Source organism: Stigmatopora nigra, chromosome 1 (genome assembly GCF_051989575.1).
Source record: "Stigmatopora nigra isolate UIUO_SnigA chromosome 1, RoL_Snig_1.1, whole genome shotgun sequence".
NCBI lineage: Eukaryota > Metazoa > Chordata > Actinopteri > Syngnathiformes > Syngnathidae > Stigmatopora > Stigmatopora nigra.
In genome coordinates this window covers 12,170,824-12,190,512 of record NC_135508.1, presented here as the reverse complement: position 1 = coordinate 12,190,512, position 19,689 = coordinate 12,170,824, and the positions used below count along the sequence as shown (strand labels likewise).

Genomic DNA, 19,689 nt, shown 5'->3' with positions numbered 1-19,689 from the left:
AAAAATGTGGTCAGAAGATTGAGTCAAGAGAATAATACAGTTGTACCTTTGTTCCAGAACTTTTTTTTTCGTAAATTTCGTAAGTAGAAGTGTACTTTATATGTAAATTCTCTAAATTTGTTCCACGGTCCTCACAAAACTACCAACTAAACCCTTTAAAATTGGTCAAAGTCTCCCAATTTTGTATGAAAGATGTGAGAAAATGCACAAAAAATGAAAGAAAATGAGAAGAAAATAATTTAATAATGTCTTAAAATAAATAACATATCATTCGTAGGTAGAGGTATAACTTTATAAGTAAACGCAGGGTTTCACAAGCTACCGATAAGTTTTAGAATTTGTAATTTCTGCTTAATGAGCAAACCTAGTGATTTTTTTATTGCTGAAAAATATGCATTTAAAAAAATTAAGTCATTTTCTCATATATTGGATGTATTTATTTGTTCTTTGTTTTAAACACATGAGACAACTCCCAGGTGCAAAAGCAATGATTGCAAAAAATGAAGTCCACAAGAGAAAATTCTTAAGGAAACAATCATACTGTACATAGATATTACAACTCAGATATAATAATAGTCCATTGACACGTAACATATTGTGTTGACATTTTACAATGCTCTTCTCTTGATTGGCACACATCCAACATGTCTTACTTTTTGCCTTAATGTGAATTGGTTGATAATGAGTGTGATTGGAAAAGGAATTGTCCAATCAGCAGCTGTACATTTTCTTCAGCCATCAAGACACATATAATGACATTAATCTCATAATATTATGACTTTACATTCTGATAGTCGTCTTTATTTATTTATTTGTCCTAAAACACTGTCTGTAGTTTCTAGAGAGTAAAGTGAAAATATGGATCAATATCGGTATGATGACAATTAGGCTTTTGTCGACTCTTTGAGAATGACAAAGCCTATTTCCGATTATTAATAGTTGTTTTTTAAGAGAGGCCCAGCAGAAGAGTGGTTAGCCCATCAGCCTCAAAGTTTTTAAAGGAAAATGGGAAAATAAATAGCTTGGATTAGGAGAAAAAGAAATATGTAAACGATAAAAAGAAACCTTTCTGAAAAGTGTAAGAATTAGATCGTATTTCATGGCAAGTCCCATTGGAGGACCAACAAAAACAGTGAAATCTTGACTGCGAACCAGTCATCCGAAATACTGCTGGTTCTGCTCCACCTGAAAGTTACGGTCAGGACAAACTTTTTGCACCAGCCTGTAGTCCGTGCCAGCGAAGGCAACAAAGATGCATATGACCTTAAAGGGTTTGGCACAGATCCAGGCCGCCTGCGACTGGGTGTTTTCCGAGTAGCACGTCTGACCCGGATCGTACATGCAGGGCTTGGTCTTCTTGGACCGGTTGGTTCTTTGGTAATCGACGCGGCAGTTGAGCTCAGTGGTCGCCGTGGAATCCTGCTGCTTCTGCGGTTCTGGAGAGGCCGAACGCCCGGCTTGAATCTGGGAATCCAGGTCCGGTAACAGGACCGAGTTCCCGCTCCGTATTCTCGGAACTCCCGGCTGCAGAACCTCTAAACCGACGGTTTTGGAAGGCGGGACGATGCTCACGGAAATGTTGCCCAAATGCGACGAGTTGTGGCGGAAGTAGACGCTGAAAGTGCCGTTGACGTGGTCCACGATTTTGCCGGTCACCAAGAGACTGAACTTTAGCGTTTTGACGTTGAAGTAAAAGTCGCCCCAACCCAAGATCTTCTTGGACTTTGGCGAGACTTTAGAGTTAGCTTTGGGTTGCGGTTTGTACGGATGTTGATCCAGGGCTTGGGAAAAATTCTGTGCCCAGCCATAAGGGCCCAGAGATCCGTATGAAGGGGTTTTAAATTTGGTGGAGATGATTTGTGAATCCTTGGAGATGTGTTTAACCTTCAAAGCCGCTCCTCCTCCTTCTCCTACGTCTGGTCTGGCTTGGTGGTTTGAAAAAGCGGAGGATTTGATTGGTTCTTGGCCCTTTTGAGGAACAAAACATGAATGAACAGTCATTGTAACGTCGAAATGAAAAATGTTTTAAGAGAAATATCAATTTTTGGGTTCAGCTATTTCATTTTTACAAGATTTCTTGTTCTGCTAGTGTGTTTACAAGGAGAGAAGTCATTTAGTTTGCGGTTGTGTGCCACTAAAACCACAACGTTATAATCCGGAGCAGAGGGGAAAAAAAAGACTATGTTAAACCTGACACCTGTCGAAAAATGTGAGTTGTGGGACCAAGAATACATTTCTTTTCCTAAATTATCCCTGCTGACAAAATTCCGAAATGCAGGGGAATCCTGAAAATCTAGTTGTTATTCACAAGTTGCTCTCATTAAAAACGATACTTTTTTTCAGTAAAACTTTGGCCACAATACACTTGTAAAGCACAGAGGAAATGAAGCCAAGTTCTCCGACGATCGCAAGCTTTACATTCTGCTCTCTATTTTTGGAATAAACATATTTCATGCGGGATGTCATTAAGCCGGATCACTTGCAGCCACCTTGGCCACGTTGTCAATTCCCATCCACTTTTCCGGGGGTGTCACGGGCGGCTTCTGCAGCCGCGTGTGCGCTGCTCTCACCGAGCCCAATTAGAGCCTACCGTGTGACAACCATGTCGGTGGATTTGTGACACCGTGCCAGCTCAGTGTCTACGCACGGGTTGTCAAACTCCCTTTGGTCCGCGGGCCATATTGCTAATGCCGACTAGATTGCATGGGAGTCTGACCATTTTATTTTTTGACCCAAAAAGTTAACTTACTTGCCGCCATTGACGCTGCTAGACCTCCATTTTTACGGGGAAGGATGAATGAACATTCAGTAATTGGACGACTAGCACGGTCAATGGCACTGAAAGATGAGCGACCACCCCCAGTTTAAGGAATTGGAATGTATAAATGTTAAAAGCAGGCACTGAGTTCATTTTGCATCACTTTCTTATGGTTTTAATCTACTTTTAAGGTCGCTTCCGGTACATTATGGGTCGTTTTCTATAGCTTTTAAATTAGAAACTTTAACATGAACTCCTACCAATGACAAGAAAGGTTGGCTTGAGGTTGGCAGTGATTGATCATGATTTAGTGCCATTGAGTTAGGTTTGGAAGTATTAGTAGTAGTATTTTTATTTTTTTTACATTGCCACCTTTGCATTCTTGATTAAAAAAATCTCAACAATCTTATTTGCGTTGTAAACATAGCTTCAGATTTATTTATGTATAATAATTCTAGTTATAACAATAATTGTAAAATACCTTCAGATGGTAGTAATATTCAGCCTTTTAAAAAAATCTATCAATAAATGTGTGGGTCTGTGTACAATAGATGCATTCTTTTGTTAAAAATCCAGCAGTCCTTTGCGCTTAAAACAGAAACCATTGACGCAATAGACCATCAACTCATCGATTCAATGCCAAAACCAAAGTTAAGTAAATACGTCAGTGCCGTTATATGATACAATAATGAAATAAATGAGCAACACAGGTAGGGGAAAAAAAGTATAGATTTTGAACTCACCGCTGAGGGTAGAAGCCACAAACAGGTGACGGTCAACTTGAACCACACCATCCTCATCTTGTTGAACCAAATGTGCATTCCGAGAAGAAGAGGGCAAGCTTGACTCAAAAAAGGTGCTTTTGGATGAGTTGAATTCTACAGATAAAGTGAGGACATATTCCAGTGAGAGACTCAAATCCACAGCACCCCCACCTCCTTTCAAAGTGAGGTGTTTCTCCCCTGAACACACACACACACACACTGTGGTGGGCTCTGGTCTGACAGCCACCCTCTGTCCCTTGCACATTCAAATGAGATTCATCCAAATAAGAGGATTTGTTCAAAACTTTACTGACAAGTCACCTAATGTTATGACAAATCTGTCTCGGTAAAATGGCGAGAAGCCTTAAGATGCAATACAGGTCTTGATTAAACATCTTGCCGCCGTTTATTGCACACCTGATGACCAAATATGAATATGAAGGATAAGAAAAATATATTTAGATATATATAAAAAGTGATTAGTTCTTAGTGCGGAAGCGGAAATAAGAAATAATTTTATTTTTTTCAGCCAGTGTTCCCATCTTGATGTACAGGCGACAAGCCAGAGCATGACAAATTGCTCCCTCTGCTGGACAGGAATACAACTACATAAATACCTTGACATACGAGTAACATTCAGAGCAAATGTTTGCCTTGAGATACGAGCATACCAGAGAGCCAGGTGGCCAAGACGCGACAGGCTGCTTATGATAACAGCGCATTGTCTTTTTCGATAGCAGAGTTAGCATGCTCTTGTTTTGTATAGATGCTAGGAAATCTAATACATTCGTTTACTTTCTGTACATGGATAATCTATGCAAATATACAGTAATAGTTTTTTTAAAACATCAATTATTTTCAAATATCCTATTTAAATCAATATTGGATTTAAAGATAATGTGTGTGGAAAGTGTGGACATTGAATAAATAATGAAACATTCTTTTTCATGATAGTTTTTTTATTTTGTTATTTTAGTAATACACATTTTTTTAAACATTATTGCAACTGTTGCAGTATATGAATATGTATTTATTCCAGAGGAATTGTGGTGAAGACAATGTTCATTGATCGAATTAAAGACTGCAGTATGTACGATTTGTATTTGGAATTGAAGTTGTTGGAAGAACACCTGGTAGCTCTTACATTGATTTGCCATATGATTGATTTTACATTCATTTTTGTTTCTATATGACGGTGATCTCCTGCAGCAGGTTAAAGGGGAAGTAGCCCAGCTTGCGTCCTGTGCTGACCTTCAAGTAGCCGCCTTTCTCGTCTCCTTTCTTAACCACGATCTAACAAGCCATATTGACAAAAAGACAAGTTACTGAGAACACACTGTCTTGTTGTAAACACAACCAGCCGCCAAGAAAGCTGTTCTTTGCTAAATCTGTGTATTCTTTCTTACCTGGTCTTTCTTCAGTGTGATTTGCCCCATTTCTCTGTTTCCGACAAACGAGCGTGTCACTTTATAAACCCTCTCCGATGCCCGCACCTTTATGAGATAGTTGGTGGGGAAGTAGCCACTCTTCTCTCCCATCTTTCCCTGGAAAATTACATAGAACGTAAAACAAGTTTACTTGGGTGCTGAATGAGGTTTTAGAATTAAATTGATAAAAATGTAGTACTTTTCCCAAAGTGATGTAAAAAAAATGCAATAATTGTCTTATTATAGTGTGACAGAAAAGGCCTCTGCAGATGACCATACGGAGATAAATGATCTATCTTACCCTCCACCATTCTTCATTGGAGTCATCAAGGACTGTAATGCGATCACCAGGACTGACATGACAAAAAAAGGTATCATTCTCGTTGTTTTAGACACACAAAATATACATATTCATCCTACTTACTGAAAGTCCAGATCATCCTTCTCTATGGCTTTGAAACGGTAGAGAGCCAGGTAATAATGCGACTGTGAGAAGGTCCCTTTTTGCTGTTATGAACAGAGCACAGATATCTGACTGATCATTTTAGATTTGCACAACCAACTACCGTATTTACTGCACTATAACGCACGACAAAAAGCCAGTATCGTGCGCCCTATCATCCGATCCACCTTGTATATAAACCAATATTGGTGGATCAGTGTATGAAATTCCCTTCACCTCAGCTCCATCTTGTTAATGTAGACCACAACCACTAAGCAGTACTACTAGAGCTCCATCTAGTGGACATATATAACATCCCCTTCTACTACAAACCACATGCACAACCACCCACTACCACTGTTTTCTAATCCAGTGCGCCTTATTTACACGAAAGCAATTTTAAGATAGGCAATAACATCCTGTGTGTGATGTGCAATCTCAGATAAACACTAATAACATAAAATGACTAAAATTAACCTAAGTGGATTAAAATGTATTTTTATCTTACCTTATCATCTGTCTTTTCTCCTCCTTTCTCCTTCTTTTCTTCAGGCTTTCCTGAAAACCAAAAGTCATAAGCACATTTTTATGCCTTGTTTCATGTATAAAAGCATATCTGTTTGTTACATCATTTTTAAAATTTTCATTTTTTTAATACCTTCTCCTCCATCCTCATTTTCTTTGGGCTGCTGATTCTCATCTTCTTCTTCTTCCATCATCATCAGCATCTTGGGGAGTATAAGGAAGTTCTTTTTTTATTACCGCTTTTAAATCATAAGTAAAAAAAAAGGTAATTATGATAAATGTATAGATGTCATGAATAAACAATGCTCAGTTACATTTTTCTTGTCATTTTCATTCTTTTTGCGCTCTTTATTGGCCATGATGACGCCCACCCGCAGGGTGTCAAAGACAGGATCATTCCGGTTTGGATTGACTGGATGAGGAGAGAAGAAATACATGCGTATCATTTTATATGGTTAAAATCACTTTTTATTTTTTTTTAAGTATGTATACGTAATAGGATTTAATATGAAGAGGATGCTCACTATGATCTGGTTGGTCGCTGCTATACAGAGGAGAACTGTAGGCCCGTCTGAAACCAGGTGGCTATGGAGACAAAAGGTTATTTGTTAATATAATATTAGGCTAAACAGACTACAAATATGTATGAGATTATAATAATTAAATGTTTCCATCAGAGTTCAGTGTTTAAACCCTTAGATGTCTTTTGCCTTTTTTACAATAATTTAATAATGTCATCATAAAAAATGGTTATAAAAAGATTTTTTTTAAATCACTGCGCCATTTTAGTCTGGACACAGTAACACTTTACTGCTATTTTGGGTGAGGCACAATTGTCTGCATTATTAACTTGACATAGAAATGAGGAATGGATAATATCATTGATTTCTTTTTCCTATGCACCCCCAAATAGATTGCACCCTAGGCATTTGCCTACATTGCCCATAGCAAAAATCGATCCTGCCTATCTAAAGGATTGACTCTTTGAGTGTATTTTAATAAATCTTTAAATGTTATCATACCCCCCAGATAATTTTCATCAGCTGAAGAAACCGGACAGAAAAGACTCACTATTTTGCCAAAGCACTTCTGGAACTCAACATAGGACTGACACGAGTGGTGGATGTTGGTTTTGCAGTTTTTACACCTCAGGGCAAACTTGTTGTTCACTGTGAAATCAGCAAAATGTGTTAGACAGGCACCTGAAAGTTAAGGTATGTAAAGTCAAAAGTTGTCATTTGTTATTTTTCCTTCCGTACAGACTATCATGCGAGCACAGACGTCGCAGAACTTGGGCTTCTTGCAATAGTGGTCCTTGAACTTGTGGGGTTTGTCATTGACCCGGATGACAGGTGGTGGAGGTTCCGGTTCCTTTTCTTCCACCTCCACTTCTTCTTCGTATATAAAGTAAACCTGGGGATCGCACAAGGTAAAATAGCTCATCAAGTGGTTCTTCATATTTGTGAAGACATTCTTTATTTATTTATTCTTTACATCCTCTCTAAGACGTTTTTTTGTGAGAGGTACTTTTTTTTCTAGTTGACACCAGCTTGCGTTACTATTTTTGAGCAGGCGCCCCCGTTGATCCCGTTTGACGGCCGTCACTCACCGTGTCTCCCTCCTCCCTCACAACGTTGTCAGGAGCCGGAGGGTTGTCATGGATATCCACCGAGTTTTTGTCGTCTTCGCTGGTAGACGAAACAAAATTCCGTCATCGCACTCATGTTTGTTTGATGTTTCAGTGGACATTCTCATGTCAATATTTGTGTTAGTTGACACATACTCATGAAAAAACACAATTTTTCAAAACATCCTCTTGTTGAAAAGGCTGCAAACGACATCAAATTGTAGATCGGTATTTAGTTTTATTTTTTTTGTTTGATTAGTTAACTACATCTCACACCGGGAAGTTACGTAAGCGGCATGTTTAAACAAAATGCATCCAAAATGTCAAGCAAATTGTGAGGCAAGCAAATGAGGACACGCAAATTATTCCATTTGGAATCAGAGCAAACATATTTCTGTGATTATACTTACTGGTCCATTGTGTTCTTTCACTACCTAGAATGATAGCAGATATATACACACTCATATATGACTGATAATTATTTTTTCTACTAGTAATAGTAGTGGTGGCAGTATTAGTATGAGCTAAAAGTTTGTATTAATGCTGTCATTACAACTAATTCTAGCCACATTTTAATTTGAATACATTTGGGCTATAGGCACATGTTTAATTTGTACACACAAATGTCCATTAGACGTACTTTCACACAGACTGGACCTAAACTATTCTCGGCTACTGAAATTGAATCCCTTGGGGGCTAAAAAGTTTGCTTTGTGATCAAGGCAAAAGTTGTTTTTATTGTTGTACTGTTTTTAGTATGTAGTATGATCAGCTTGTAATTCAATTTCTGTGTATAGCAATGTAACGTCATAAAACGGTGCACACACACACAAGGTCACTTTGTACAAAACAGCTGACCTAAATTGAGTTATTATAATGTAGTTTAAAATAACCTGGGACACCCGTACCTTTTTGCCACCGTAGAAGAACGAGCGTGGTAGAATAAGTCCTTCAGCTTCTTCCAATAGCTAGAGTGCTTTGTCTCATGGGCATTCCATAAATATGAGTCCAAAATATCAGCTGTCTAATCAATGCCTTCATTTGGTTATTGATATTATTGGCCTGTCTTTAGCCCCTTTCGGTCATTTCCAGCAATATTTTCCAGAAGGACATGCAAGTTCCTGGCAGAATTTGATGGTGTTTGAATGAGTGTTTATGGAAATGCCCGATTGAGCACCCGTGTCAAGATGACAGTTTGGGACAGCTGGGGACCTCAGACTATGGTATGACAGTGAGGAGAAATTAGATACCTTTGCTCCCCCTCCATCTTCGTCACTTGTCCCTTTCAACTTTATTTTTTCCCCACTGTGTGACCTAATATCCTTTTTGTGGAATAGAAAATGAATAGGTTATTTTCCACAGTGATTGACAATGTTTTCTTTTATTATTAGAAGTGCTTTTTATGAATATTTTTCAAATTAATGGTAACATTCCAATATTTTATTTATGATCAGTGTTCCAAAGGAAAATTTGAAGCTATTTACATGCACATGTATATTATATATACACCAAATAGACTATTTGTATGAACAATAAACCAAATATAGTACATAACACTTAGTTTGCATATGATGGGACAAAATGTATTCAGAGCAATAACAAATGTGTTTCAATGTATTCAGATAAAATGAAAATAAAGAAGTAAATAAATACAATTTAAATAAGAATCATTGCTTTTCAATGTTTTTTTATTCGTGCTTTGACTATGACAATCAACTTTAACAAGCTGGTTGAGGAATCATTCAATTAGAATCATTTCCCTTCAATGTTCAATGCTATTCATGGGAATGTTGCCCCTACTAATATGGCCGCCGCCACGCACTCACTGGGTTAGTCCAGTGACAAAGCGCCCGTTGCATTTTGGGTACAATACTCCTAGAGTTTGGAGTGCGCACGCGCGACCAGAAAACTCCATTATTATTTTTCTGGGAATCCAAAAAAAAAAAAAAAACAAACAAAAAAGAAGGCAAGTGGGAATTTTGGATTCCATGGCTCGCGATGGTTATCGGAATACAATTAGAAGAAAGACGGCCTAGAAGTCCAGCGGCAGAAAGGTCTTGGAGAAGTCTCAGCCGGCAGCGGGACAGCGTCCACTCTTGCTCTTGTCGGGCCACTCCAAATCAAGTAAATTGAGTCAGCTAGCTCTGTTCTGCTAGCCTCTCCGCTAGCCTTGCTTAGCCTCCGTAACCCGGGGCGCAGTCAAATTGAGGCGTTAGTATTGCCCTTTGTTTGCAGTTTGAACCCGCACACTTTGTTCACACGTCGACCACTCGTCTGTGCAATACGCGAGCGAGCGCGCTAGTATTTCTTTATGTTTGTGTCAACGTTATATCTGTCAAAAAACATTCATTAGCTCATCAGCTAACTTGATTTCTCCCGCGAGCCAGCAAAGGGAAGACTTCAAAACTTCGCCAACACAGAGAGCCCCACGGGGAGAAAAGGTAGAAAGAAACACCGCAACCCTTGATGTCCTTTAATGAGCTATTTACTTGACGTATTTATAATTGGCGAGTCCTCTTTTGCGTGTGAGATTTGTTGCATTTAGTCGTGGCGAATGTGCAAGAGTTTAGTGCGCCTGACAGCTGTCACGACAACACTACAAAGTGTACGCGCTTGCGAGCTTAGCGGTTAGCCTAGCATTCTAGCCTCCCGTGTCAACCGTGGACTTTTTTATTCCTTTATAACGCGGCTCGACACTTCACGCGCGCATGACTTCACCGTTACATAGTTTCGTTTATTAAATGATGTTTTATAGTGAGGCTCGCTCTGCTAAAGCGTGTAAGTAGTAGTTATGTATTCTGCTTATGTATACACCCATTAAAATATAGGCCCATTTGAACACACCCTCCTTTAAAAGTAAATGCTGCATGTGATCTGATGTGACTATTCTTGTTGAGGGCTATGGGTTTCACCGAGATATTGGATTGGATAACTTTATTCATCCCTTATTTGGGAAAAAACTATGATCTAAGTAAATTATATACTTATCTGGGAATCTTCCAAGTGTTATGATGGATTGGGACTTCCCATATTACATAATCCACCTCCACATTTCGGTTGCAGGCTCAGCGTCTTCATCTCAGCTCCTCCTCGGATGTGAACTGAATAAACATCTGCAGCGTTCATTCTTGTGAGCTGAGAGTGGCTGGGCCTATTTGTTGGGGACAATTTGGAGATTGAGTCAGGTTCACTGGCAATCTGCATGCTTCTAACCCACCAGCATGGCCAATCAACAGTCAATACCATAGCCAAATCCAAGCTTGGATTCCCAAAGATGACAAGGTATGCTATTTCTAGCTCCATCTCGTAAACAAGTTATCGTGGTTTTCGGGTAATTGCATCGGGACCTCAAAAATCGTGACAAATTATTTGGTCACAACTGTAATCTGAATGTAGGCTCTAATTGTCACCATAATAAAACATGCATTAAGTGTACTGAAAATTTCCTGCACGTCATGATGGTTGCACTGAAAAATAACTTATGACAGCTCCTAAAATCACAATTGATAGCTTTTTGATTGTTAAGCAAAACTGGATTTACACAATAATCATATATTTTTTGTCACACTTAAAGAGTGCTGTGCAATAGTGACCAAAACTAATTGGTTTCTATATTAGGCCGTGTTGTAATACTAATCAGGCAAATGAGTTGATTAAGATTTTTTTGTGTTTTCCTAGCCGCTTGCAGGCTGCAGCTACAGAATGATGGGAGGAAGTGACACTGGCAGTGGGAACAAGGATGGGGTGGTCACCGCTGCTATACACATTCCCATCGGCTGGCAGAGGAGACTGCATGGCAGCCAAGTGGTGTATGTCAGGTATGTGGAGTTTTCTGATTAAACTGCAAAAAAACAAGTCATCATTTGGTCAGAAAAAAAAATCTCCAATTGTATAAGGAGAAGTGATCGGTCACATTTTTGCAAGTCATTTGGAAATGCTAATTATTGGACAGCGTTTGCATTAATTTCACATGGTTTTGCATATGACATGCAGCCTGTTCATGGGTTATTGTTATTTAACGTGCACATGATGTTTTGTAGTCCCAGTGGTACTTCTCTATCGTCCCTGGATGAGGTGAAGACTTATCTGCTGACTGATGGCACCTGTAAATGTGGTCTGGAGTGTCCACTTGTCATCAACAAGGTAAAATATTTTTCTTAAAGACGTCATTTATATTGTGAGAATTGTCAAAATGGTGCATGAATGAACTGAGCGACCAAAATGTTCCAGAAGTAAATTCTATTGTCAATTACAGGCTATGATTTAATCAACTTGGCAACCCGCAACTCCAACCCATAACTAAAAGTTCTTTAGTTGGAGAAATAAGATAGCAATACTTAAGAGAAGACCTATTAAATTATTGTATGCTGTATCTTGTGGCTCCATCCCATTGTCTTTATTTGTATTAGGATGAAGTAGTGTCTGCTGTAAACACACGCCAAAGACAACCTCAGTAGTTGTTCTCTCCATAAAAGGACTCAACCCTCTGTTGGGCAAACAAACCTAAGCCGATGAAGATATGTCATATGAATAATTTTAGTTTTACATACACATTCAGGTGTCCAGTTCCGTGAGTGGGTGTCTTTTTGATTTCAAACAGGTTTTCAACTTTACAATGGGGGTAAAGGTGGAGAAGCACAAGCAGCCTTTAAGCAAGGCAGAGCAGGACATGACCAAACTGTGCAACCACCGAAGGAAAGTGGTGGCAATGGCCGCTTTGTGTCGCAGTATGCAGGCGTCACAGCTGCCCTTTGCTCACCTTCATCACTCCGGTAAGGTCTTTTTTCTCTCCATCTTGGTTAGTTTTCTTGTAAGTTTAGTTTGCAAGGCTGTATTATTTTAGGCTTATTTAAAAAAAGAATTTTGGGCCTGTCCCGCATCGCATGTCTGCCCTAAATTTCCCATCAAGCGATCAGATCGGAACATTTTTAACATGTTCCAATGTGTTTTTGTCTTCTTTACCCCAGAGGTGAGCAAGAGTGTAGCCAATTGCAACCCAAAGAGGGCTCTTGTTGAACGGGAAGAAGAGGACCGGAGCATTTACCATCCCAAATTTCATCCGGCCGCGCGACCTCAGAATAGTGCCAACCCGAACCCTTGCACCAGCCCCAATTCCTCTCACAAGAATATTTATCCTCATAACGGTTCTTCCCCGGGTCGCACGGGCACAAACTCTCATCATGCTCTTGAAGCTTTACGAAGGTTTCACCATCCTCTTCCTCAAACTGTGCCCTTAAACTCTTCCAGCACGCCCCCACTTCCCTCTTACCACGTTACACAAAGATCACCCCGCACTCCTACCCCTCAAAATGTCAGTCAAAGTCAAAAGACATCCCAAACCCCTGAATCTCCTGCTTCCCCACTGTGTTCACCTCCACGATCCTCTCCCAAAAGCTTTGCGATGGGAGGACGGGCATCCCAGAGTCAAGCGCAGCATCCGCACGGGGTCGTAGCTGTTGGCTCCCCGCTCTCCCCCGCTCCCGTTCTCTCACCCCCTGTCCAAAACATGAACAGCGTCTCCCCTCAGCAGCGTTCCCACCACGCTTCGGGCTCGCCCTCTCTTGCCCCTCCCCGGGGTGGAAGCTCGACTGTGGCGGCCGATGGACTAACGTCAAATCATGCGTCGCGTAGGAGGAAGTCTTTCTCTTCCTCTCCGCGCTCCCCTGTCCCCTGTGGGTCACCCCACCCCAGCCCCCACATCTTCAAGTTTAAGTTGGAAGATATCTTGGAGCAATTTAAGAACTCTGGCAACAATAGCACTAATAACAACCACCTCCAGAACCCTGCAAACATCGACATACTGACCAACCAAAGCAGTCACAGTCATCACACTCCTCCTCTGAAACCCTCATCGAGTCCAGCGAACCCCAACGCGGTACCTGGAGGCTTTGGGTTGAACTCTGCAGGGATTACCAGCGCGAGTCTGGGGCCATTTTTGAACCACCACAGTCCCCAGGTGCCGTCGGCTTCTTTTCCCGCAAGTAGTCTGCTCTCGGCGGCTGCTAAAGCTCAGCTGGCTAGCCAAGTAACCCAGGGCCAGGATTCAAATGTGGCCTCCAGCCAAACCAGTGTGTCCCCATCGCTGGAAACCCTGACAGGGGCGCAGCAAAAATTGTCAACAAAGGTAACAAACAGCACTTTAAAAAAATGCCGCCTTCCCTCCCCCATCGGCATCGCTGCCTCTAGGCCTCACTACCCCTCTCTAGCAGCAGCCTCCTCTGTCCTCTTTACCTCCTCCCACTCCCTGGCCCAATCCCTGGCTTCTTCCTTTCCCCAATTGTCTCCCAAAACAGAGAAAACTGTATCGCACAGCAAGAGGCGACGGCGATCTCCCACCGTTCTCAGCATGATCAGGGACACCCAGCCGCCGATCAACGGGTCTCAAAAGACCCCTTCCGTGGAGTCCGTCTCCGCTACCGCTATCAACCTATCGTCTTCGGCTTGTTTGGATAGTTCAGATGCGCAGAGCCAGAATAGCGTCGCATCCGAACACCATCGTCGGCCGTTACCCGGGCAAATTAAGTTCCTGACTCCCAACCAGACAGCACATCTTTCTGGACCTTCTCGCCAGGAAGAATCCTTAGACATCAGTTCAAGCGGGTCTCCTATGCCTCTTTGCTTGGATCCTCCAAACCAGCCTCTCTCTGCTTTGTTGCACTTACTGAGTGTACAGAACGCACAGGCCGCAGCCTCGGCTTCCCACAGCGCTCCAGATCATTTGGGATCCTTGTCTGAAAGGAGCGGACACGCTAGAATTCCGAGCCCCACTCTTTCCCCGAAATCCAGCGGCAACCGGGCGCAGACTCCGTCACCATGCCGGACCAGTAACACTAACACGATACCTTTGCTCCCAGAGGTGCTTTCTCCCCCTCGCACCACCACCCATTTCAAAGCAGCACAGTCACCATCTCCCTCTGTGAGATTTAGTCCTCTTCAGAGACACTCTCCTACTTCCTCCACGCCGCCTCAAACAAATGTGGCTTTACACAACAGCAACAGCCCATCTGTATACGCGGCTCCTACTACACTAGACGGGCAGGATCGAGCCGAGAATCACATTCCAACAAGTGACGCAGTTTCCCGGGTGCTTTCGTTGGAAAGATCGCCGCAGAGTTTGATCAGCAATGACTCTTCTACAGCTGAACTGAGTCATTCGCAAGGCACTGTGGCAGTATCCACCTCTCCAAAGCCGCTTGATCTTAGCAACCATGTCCTGGCCCTTCTAGCAGCATCCTCGACTGTAAGGCAGGAAGAAGGCAGCTCAGATGATCACAGAAATGATGTTGTGATGTCCTGCCAAGAAAATTACTCTACAGGTGAGAATTCTTTCAACTATTTGTGGGTAAAACAATTGAATTCTAAGGTACACTGGATGCTTGAAACGTGAACATTTGAGGCATCCAACGACTACCATTATCTACGCCATTTACTTTGACACCTAAGATTTTGGCATGATATTTGGATTGGATGAAATCAGGGAAAAAATGACTTGAAAGCGTTAGCATAATTGATAAAAGTGTCAATTCTTAATTTGTGTACATGTGACTTGTTTTTACAGTATCTCACCATAATTTGGGTTTAGTTTAGTCTCAGTGTTATCAAAATTTTACTGCAGAATACAAAGAAAATACATATAGTTTTTAATGATCATGATACAACTCGACCAGGATATGTACAGTAGCAAGGGTACATTTTAGTGTTATTTTTTTTCTCCAGGACCTGCAGGATTTGGAAATTCGGATATGAAGAACTCTACGTCAATGAAGCAACCCCCACCCAACAGCCCAGAAGTCGTTTCCTCTCCGCCCGGGGACGTCAGTCCTCAGACGCCTTCAGCTTTGTGCGACTCAACTGCTCCTTTACCTCTGGCAGAGGCCTTCCCTTTCATGAACCAAGATCAGCTGCTTCAACTCTTGTCTTCCACGGGGGGCCTGCCATCCATCCTGGACCCCACGGTCCTATCCTCATTACAGCTCGGAGGTCTGTGGTTGGGTGGGCAAAATGGACACATACCTCCATCCCCTGGTGCGACGCAAAATCTTGCGGAGCAGCAGCCAATACTGATCCAAGCAGAGACACAGCAACAAAGCCAGGATCAACAACAGAAGCAGCAACAACTCAACAACAATCCCCTTTTTCCTTTGTTGCCCTTGTTAAGTGGGATGCAAGGAGACCTGCCTCTAAATCTAATGGGCCTCCTCAACCCAATTCCACCTTCAGTCTCAACCTCTGGCACTGGACAGGAATCTGATTTGGGGCTTACAGAAAAACCAAGTCTTCAAGCTCTACTTATGGCATCGTTGCTGCTCGGCCAGAATCAGACTCCTTTGTTACCCCTATCTGGATTGAGTCAGTTGGGTCAGGTCAGCATGGAGGTTCCTCTTCAGCAGCCGCCACAGATCCCCACTACTTTGGAGGGCCTGACGCTGGACAAAACCGCAGCGCTCCTGGATCCTTCAACTCTACACGGGTCAGGGCTTCTGGAAGTCACCCAGGGCCTTCCCCTCCCACCCGGTGCAGAGGGAACTATTCAAGCTCTGCAGTCCCTGCTCCTTCCTGCTACCCTTCCGCCTCACCCTGCTACCTTCCTGCCTTTTAATCCCGCCATCCTCACAGCTGCTCTGAACACAGCTGACTTGCCCAGTAGCCAGCTAACTCATGTTCAGCATACCCAACCTCAGGTAGGCTCCTCATCGCCATAGGTTTTTTTGCCCCCTTGACCTCAATAATTTTCAAGGACATTAGTTTTTGATGTTTCTGTCTTTGCTCATTTTCTTGTATTTATTCTTGGCGTGTTACTGGACTAGCAGGTGGCTCGAGACTGTTCTGAATATCATTTTGATCAGTGCATTGAAATCCAATAGGAACTGTCTGACGCTGGTGTGGACACCCTCATCCCCCTTTCTCTACAAGGCAAGGAAAACCCTATTCTTCAGCAACTACTTCCTAGTTTGCTTAACCCTTCTGTGTTAGGTGAGTTTAATACTTGATATGCAAAACTGAGACTGTGTTCCGTAGGAATTGAAAACTACCAGCCACTATCTTGTTATTTGATGGAACTCTTAATTTGTAGGAGACATTTCTGGAATTGCCGGGATTCAAAATATGGTGGGTATTGGAGCAGGTTCCATCCTCCTACCATCAGTCCAGACCTCATCTTTGAGCATGCCTCTCCTGCACGGGCCTGATGGGACCATCAACCTGCTTAACAATTTACAGGTAAAAAAAAACTTCGATCTACTGTCAAATACTACTACAGTACACACAATTAGGTAGACCAGGTGGAAACTATCCCTGATCTAGTCTTAGCGTATGACCGGCCACTTTTTTAAATGGTCAATGGTAAATTCTTTTTTCTCCCACCCCAACCCAAAGCTGAATCTTACACCGCCAGCGGAAGGAGAGAAGTCAGAGTCGATGCTGGCCACGCAGAGCCCCGCCCCTCACGTTGATATTCCAGCTTCTCAGATCTCTCCCGAAGAGGTTGCAAGCCCGGCTCCAACACCTGCCCAAGAACCTAGCCGACCAGCTCAGCGTGGGTCAGACGGCCGAGCAGTTATCGACCCCTACACCTCTTTCATGGACACCATTTACACCTCATTTCTTCAAATTAACGCTAAAGAGCAGGAGGGAGGCCACTCTGGGCCGTCTGACCCTACGTCACCTTTCTGTGCCTTACCGCCTGTCACTTTCCCCATGGGGCACCATACGCTCTCCATCCCCACCCCCACACAGCATCAGGCGAGCGCCCCGGTCTCCCTCAGCCCGCGGCGGGCTTGCTCCTTGCGAAACCCAGACCTATCGCGTCTCAGCTTGGAAGCGGCGGCCCATTCTCCAGCTCAGGGTACGCCCAAACCCAGCGAGGATGTGGCCGCATCACCTTTACAACGAAAAACAGTCATGGTGGAGGGACACACGCATCCAGAGCCCCCTTTGCCATCCATCTACTTGGAGGAAGCTAAGACGGACTGTATGGGTTTGGAGAGACAGACAGGTTATTTGAGTCCCAGGGACGGTTGCAGCGGGAGCCCTCGTGACGATATGCCGGGGGCGTTGCTGCGCACTGAACAAGGAAGGGTGAGTGCCATTTAAGTCAAACAGAGTTAGCTCTCCTAGAATTAGTAATATGGCCGCTATCCCTAACTTTATAGACTCACCATTTGCTCAGTAAAATGAATCACTAAAAACATTGCCGAATCAAATTGTCTATATCGGTGGTGTCAAACATGGGGATGGCGGGCCGGAAGTGGCCCTATAGGTTGTACTCCATGACGGGCACTTTGTAGCTCACTCATATAGAATTAAATACTTCTGATGCAAAATTAATAAATAATAGCGCCGTCAATGCCGATTAATTTAACTTCTGGGGCCAAAAAAACTGGTCCGGCCCACATAGGATCTAGTTGGCACTAATGTTCTCATGAGCCCTAAAATATTTGCCAGATTAGTATGGAAGTGTGTGCCATTCGAGATTAGATTAAGATGATTGATTGTGATGCATTTTTAAGTATTTACCAAAAATGTCTTGATGATGCATTTTTCACCCAAGGAACAATCGGAAGCTGTGATTGGATCCCGCCGAGGGAGAAAAAGAAAACAAACGTACGTTGCTTTGAACATCTTTGATAGTTCAATATTCTCCCCCAATTGCTCAGTATTTGATATTTTCCGTGTTAGGTTGCAGAATGTGTTGGAGGACTTTCGAGACTTGGATGCTACAACAGCACTCGAAGAAACAGATGCAACTACGGTACGCGGAAGCTAACATTAGCATTCCTCACCCCCAAAAATAAAAATCACTGCAGTTTTCAATATGAATAATAATTCCCCTTTGTCCTGCCACAGACGGCCCTTTTGAAGCCTGACACATTGATCCGAGGCAGAAGGAGACGAGGGGCGAGGCCTCAGAGGCAGTGATTGGTCGAATGAGCTGCCTGTCTCAGCTTTCTACCAATCACAGATTTCACGTCCTGGGCTTCATCTTCCATCAATCCATGTCACCATGTCATGTTTTGATTTCCCCGTTGTCACTCAGCTGCTCAAACAAGGCTGTTAATCTTAACCAATGCAATGGCAACCAGTAGAAAATAACGACGCAACGGACGAGCTCTTTTCTGGGGGGGATAAAATAATTTAATAGATTTTTTTTAAAAAAATAACTGCATATTTTCCTCACTCTTAGGTCTAGTTCACACAATAATTGTTGTTTGATGTGTTCACAGGTCTTTTCAAGATGTTTGCGTCATATCATTTTTACACAGAAAAACTAAGTACTGTGAGTCACTAAGAAGCCCGTCTACTTGAAATCATGCTCTTTGTTGAAAGTATGTGTGCGCGCGTGCTTGTGTGTGCGCGTCTGTCTTTTTTAATGTGTTGTGTAGGACAACAGTGCTATTGCTGAGCCCCTCACTGTCTGATTGTGGTTCAGTTAAAACGAGATCCCCCCATAACGACGGAAATTATTCATTAAGTAACACACTCCTAATGTTTGGAACATTAGATTTATCAGGTTATTTAATAGTACAAAGGCACTGTAATTGGATTCTTCCATATGCAGTGCATCCATCCATCACGTAGACCATCCATGAACAAACAATAGGGAGTGGAAAGCCGAGAGCCATGATATTTTATGTGAACTAGATGAGTCTTTGTCTTTAGATTATGAAATATCTTCACACTGCACTCCCCCAAATACTGGCATCTCTAACTGTATTTAACACACACAAAAAATGAAAACGCTAATTATGCAATTTCTATACACTTGGAGATTTGTATATATGTACAGTTAATGTGTTTTATGATTTTATATGGTTTAGAAGATGCGCAGCAACAATTTTTTCTGGGAGTATTTTTCTCATTCAACCCCCTGGCTTTCAATAATTGTGTTTAAAAAAAAAAAAGATTAAAATGTGGACTGTAGCGTTCTTTTTTTATATGGGAGTCTTTTTTTATTTAATATTAAAACTATTTACAGAAAATGTACTGTGTGCTATTTTCTTTATTTCACGTTAAGATACACATGGGCATACTGTTTTTATCAGTAAAAGTAGTTATAATCAAAATTCTAGTGTTATAAGGGTTTATTTTGTGATATACAATTCTTTTCCATGGCTGCAGTATAAAAGGTGATGACGAGTCGCTGTGTC

General features: G+C 42.2%; 3 protein-coding genes across 6 annotated transcripts; 1 reads left to right on the top strand and 2 right to left on the bottom strand.

Annotated features, from left to right (window-relative positions):
* Positions 1 to 1,052: 1,052 nt before the first annotated feature.
* LOC144200882 (neurexophilin-2-like) lies at positions 1,053 to 3,674 on the bottom strand. The gene is made up of 2 exons (XM_077723256.1): positions 3,502 to 3,674; positions 1,053 to 1,968 (listed from the first exon to the last, which is right to left on the bottom strand). The coding sequence occupies exons 1-2, from the start codon at positions 3,577 to 3,579 to the stop codon at positions 1,156 to 1,158; spliced, it is 891 nt and encodes a 296-aa protein (XP_077579382.1). The 5' UTR covers positions 3,580 to 3,674; the 3' UTR covers positions 1,053 to 1,155.
* An 811-nt stretch (positions 3,675 to 4,485) lies between these two features.
* Positions 4,486 to 8,742, bottom strand: stac3 (SH3 and cysteine rich domain 3). 2 transcript variants are annotated; one of them, XM_077719893.1, is made up of 13 exons: positions 8,437 to 8,742; positions 7,954 to 7,977; positions 7,526 to 7,604; positions 7,176 to 7,329; positions 6,988 to 7,085; positions 6,441 to 6,501; positions 6,231 to 6,328; positions 6,050 to 6,119; positions 5,900 to 5,949; positions 5,374 to 5,456; positions 5,251 to 5,302; positions 4,929 to 5,066; positions 4,486 to 4,815 (listed from the first exon to the last, which is right to left on the bottom strand). In XM_077719893.1, the coding sequence occupies exons 2-13, from the start codon at positions 7,959 to 7,961 to the stop codon at positions 4,708 to 4,710; spliced, it is 999 nt and encodes a 332-aa protein (XP_077576019.1). In that variant the 5' UTR covers positions 7,962 to 7,977; positions 8,437 to 8,742; the 3' UTR covers positions 4,486 to 4,707. The 2 variants fall into 2 exon arrangements, with proteins under 2 accessions (XP_077576019.1, XP_077576013.1); XM_077719887.1 differs by having other exon boundaries at positions 8,452 to 8,742.
* A 687-nt stretch (positions 8,743 to 9,429) lies between these two features.
* mbd6 (methyl-CpG binding domain protein 6) lies at positions 9,430 to 19,027 on the top strand. Of its 3 annotated transcripts, none has more exons than XM_077719855.1 (13): positions 9,430 to 9,667; positions 10,607 to 10,825; positions 11,222 to 11,361; positions 11,584 to 11,686; positions 12,144 to 12,315; positions 12,511 to 14,859; positions 15,260 to 16,224; positions 16,408 to 16,516; positions 16,617 to 16,762; positions 16,919 to 17,620; positions 18,093 to 18,145; positions 18,221 to 18,293; positions 18,389 to 19,027. In XM_077719855.1, the coding sequence occupies exons 3-13, from the start codon at positions 11,246 to 11,248 to the stop codon at positions 18,458 to 18,460; spliced, it is 4,860 nt and encodes a 1,619-aa protein (XP_077575981.1). In that variant the 5' UTR covers positions 9,430 to 9,667; positions 10,607 to 10,825; positions 11,222 to 11,245; the 3' UTR covers positions 18,461 to 19,027. The 3 variants fall into 3 exon arrangements, with proteins under 3 accessions (XP_077575981.1, XP_077575989.1, XP_077575999.1); XM_077719863.1 differs by having other exon boundaries at positions 9,430 to 9,984; XM_077719873.1 differs by lacking the exon at positions 9,430 to 9,667 and adding an exon at positions 10,052 to 10,321.
* The last annotated feature ends 662 nt before the right edge of the window (positions 19,028 to 19,689 follow it).

Coding starts and splice junctions, on each gene's coding strand:
- LOC144200882 (XM_077723256.1), bottom strand. CDS start 3,579: ATGCACATTTGGTTCAACAAGATGAGGATGGTGTGGTTCAAGTTGACC. Junction 1,969..3,501: donor TGTGGCTTCTACCCTCAGCG/GTGAGTTCAAAA, acceptor GTTCCTCAAAAG/GGCCAAGAACCAATCAAATC.
- stac3 (XM_077719893.1), bottom strand. Junction 7,086..7,175: donor CTGTGCTCGCATGATAGTCT/GTACGGAAGGAA, acceptor CTGATTTCACAG/TGAACAACAAGTTTGCCCTG. Junction 6,502..6,987: donor AGAAGTGCTTTGGCAAAATA/GTGAGTCTTTTC, acceptor TTGTCTCCATAG/CCACCTGGTTTCAGACGGGC.
- mbd6 (XM_077719855.1), top strand. CDS start 11,246: ATGATGGGAGGAAGTGACACTGGCAGTGGGAACAAGGATGGGGTGGTC. Junction 11,362..11,583: donor AGCCAAGTGGTGTATGTCAG/GTATGTGGAGTT, acceptor GATGTTTTGTAG/TCCCAGTGGTACTTCTCTAT. Junction 16,517..16,616: donor GCTTAACCCTTCTGTGTTAG/GTGAGTTTAATA, acceptor CTTAATTTGTAG/GAGACATTTCTGGAATTGCC.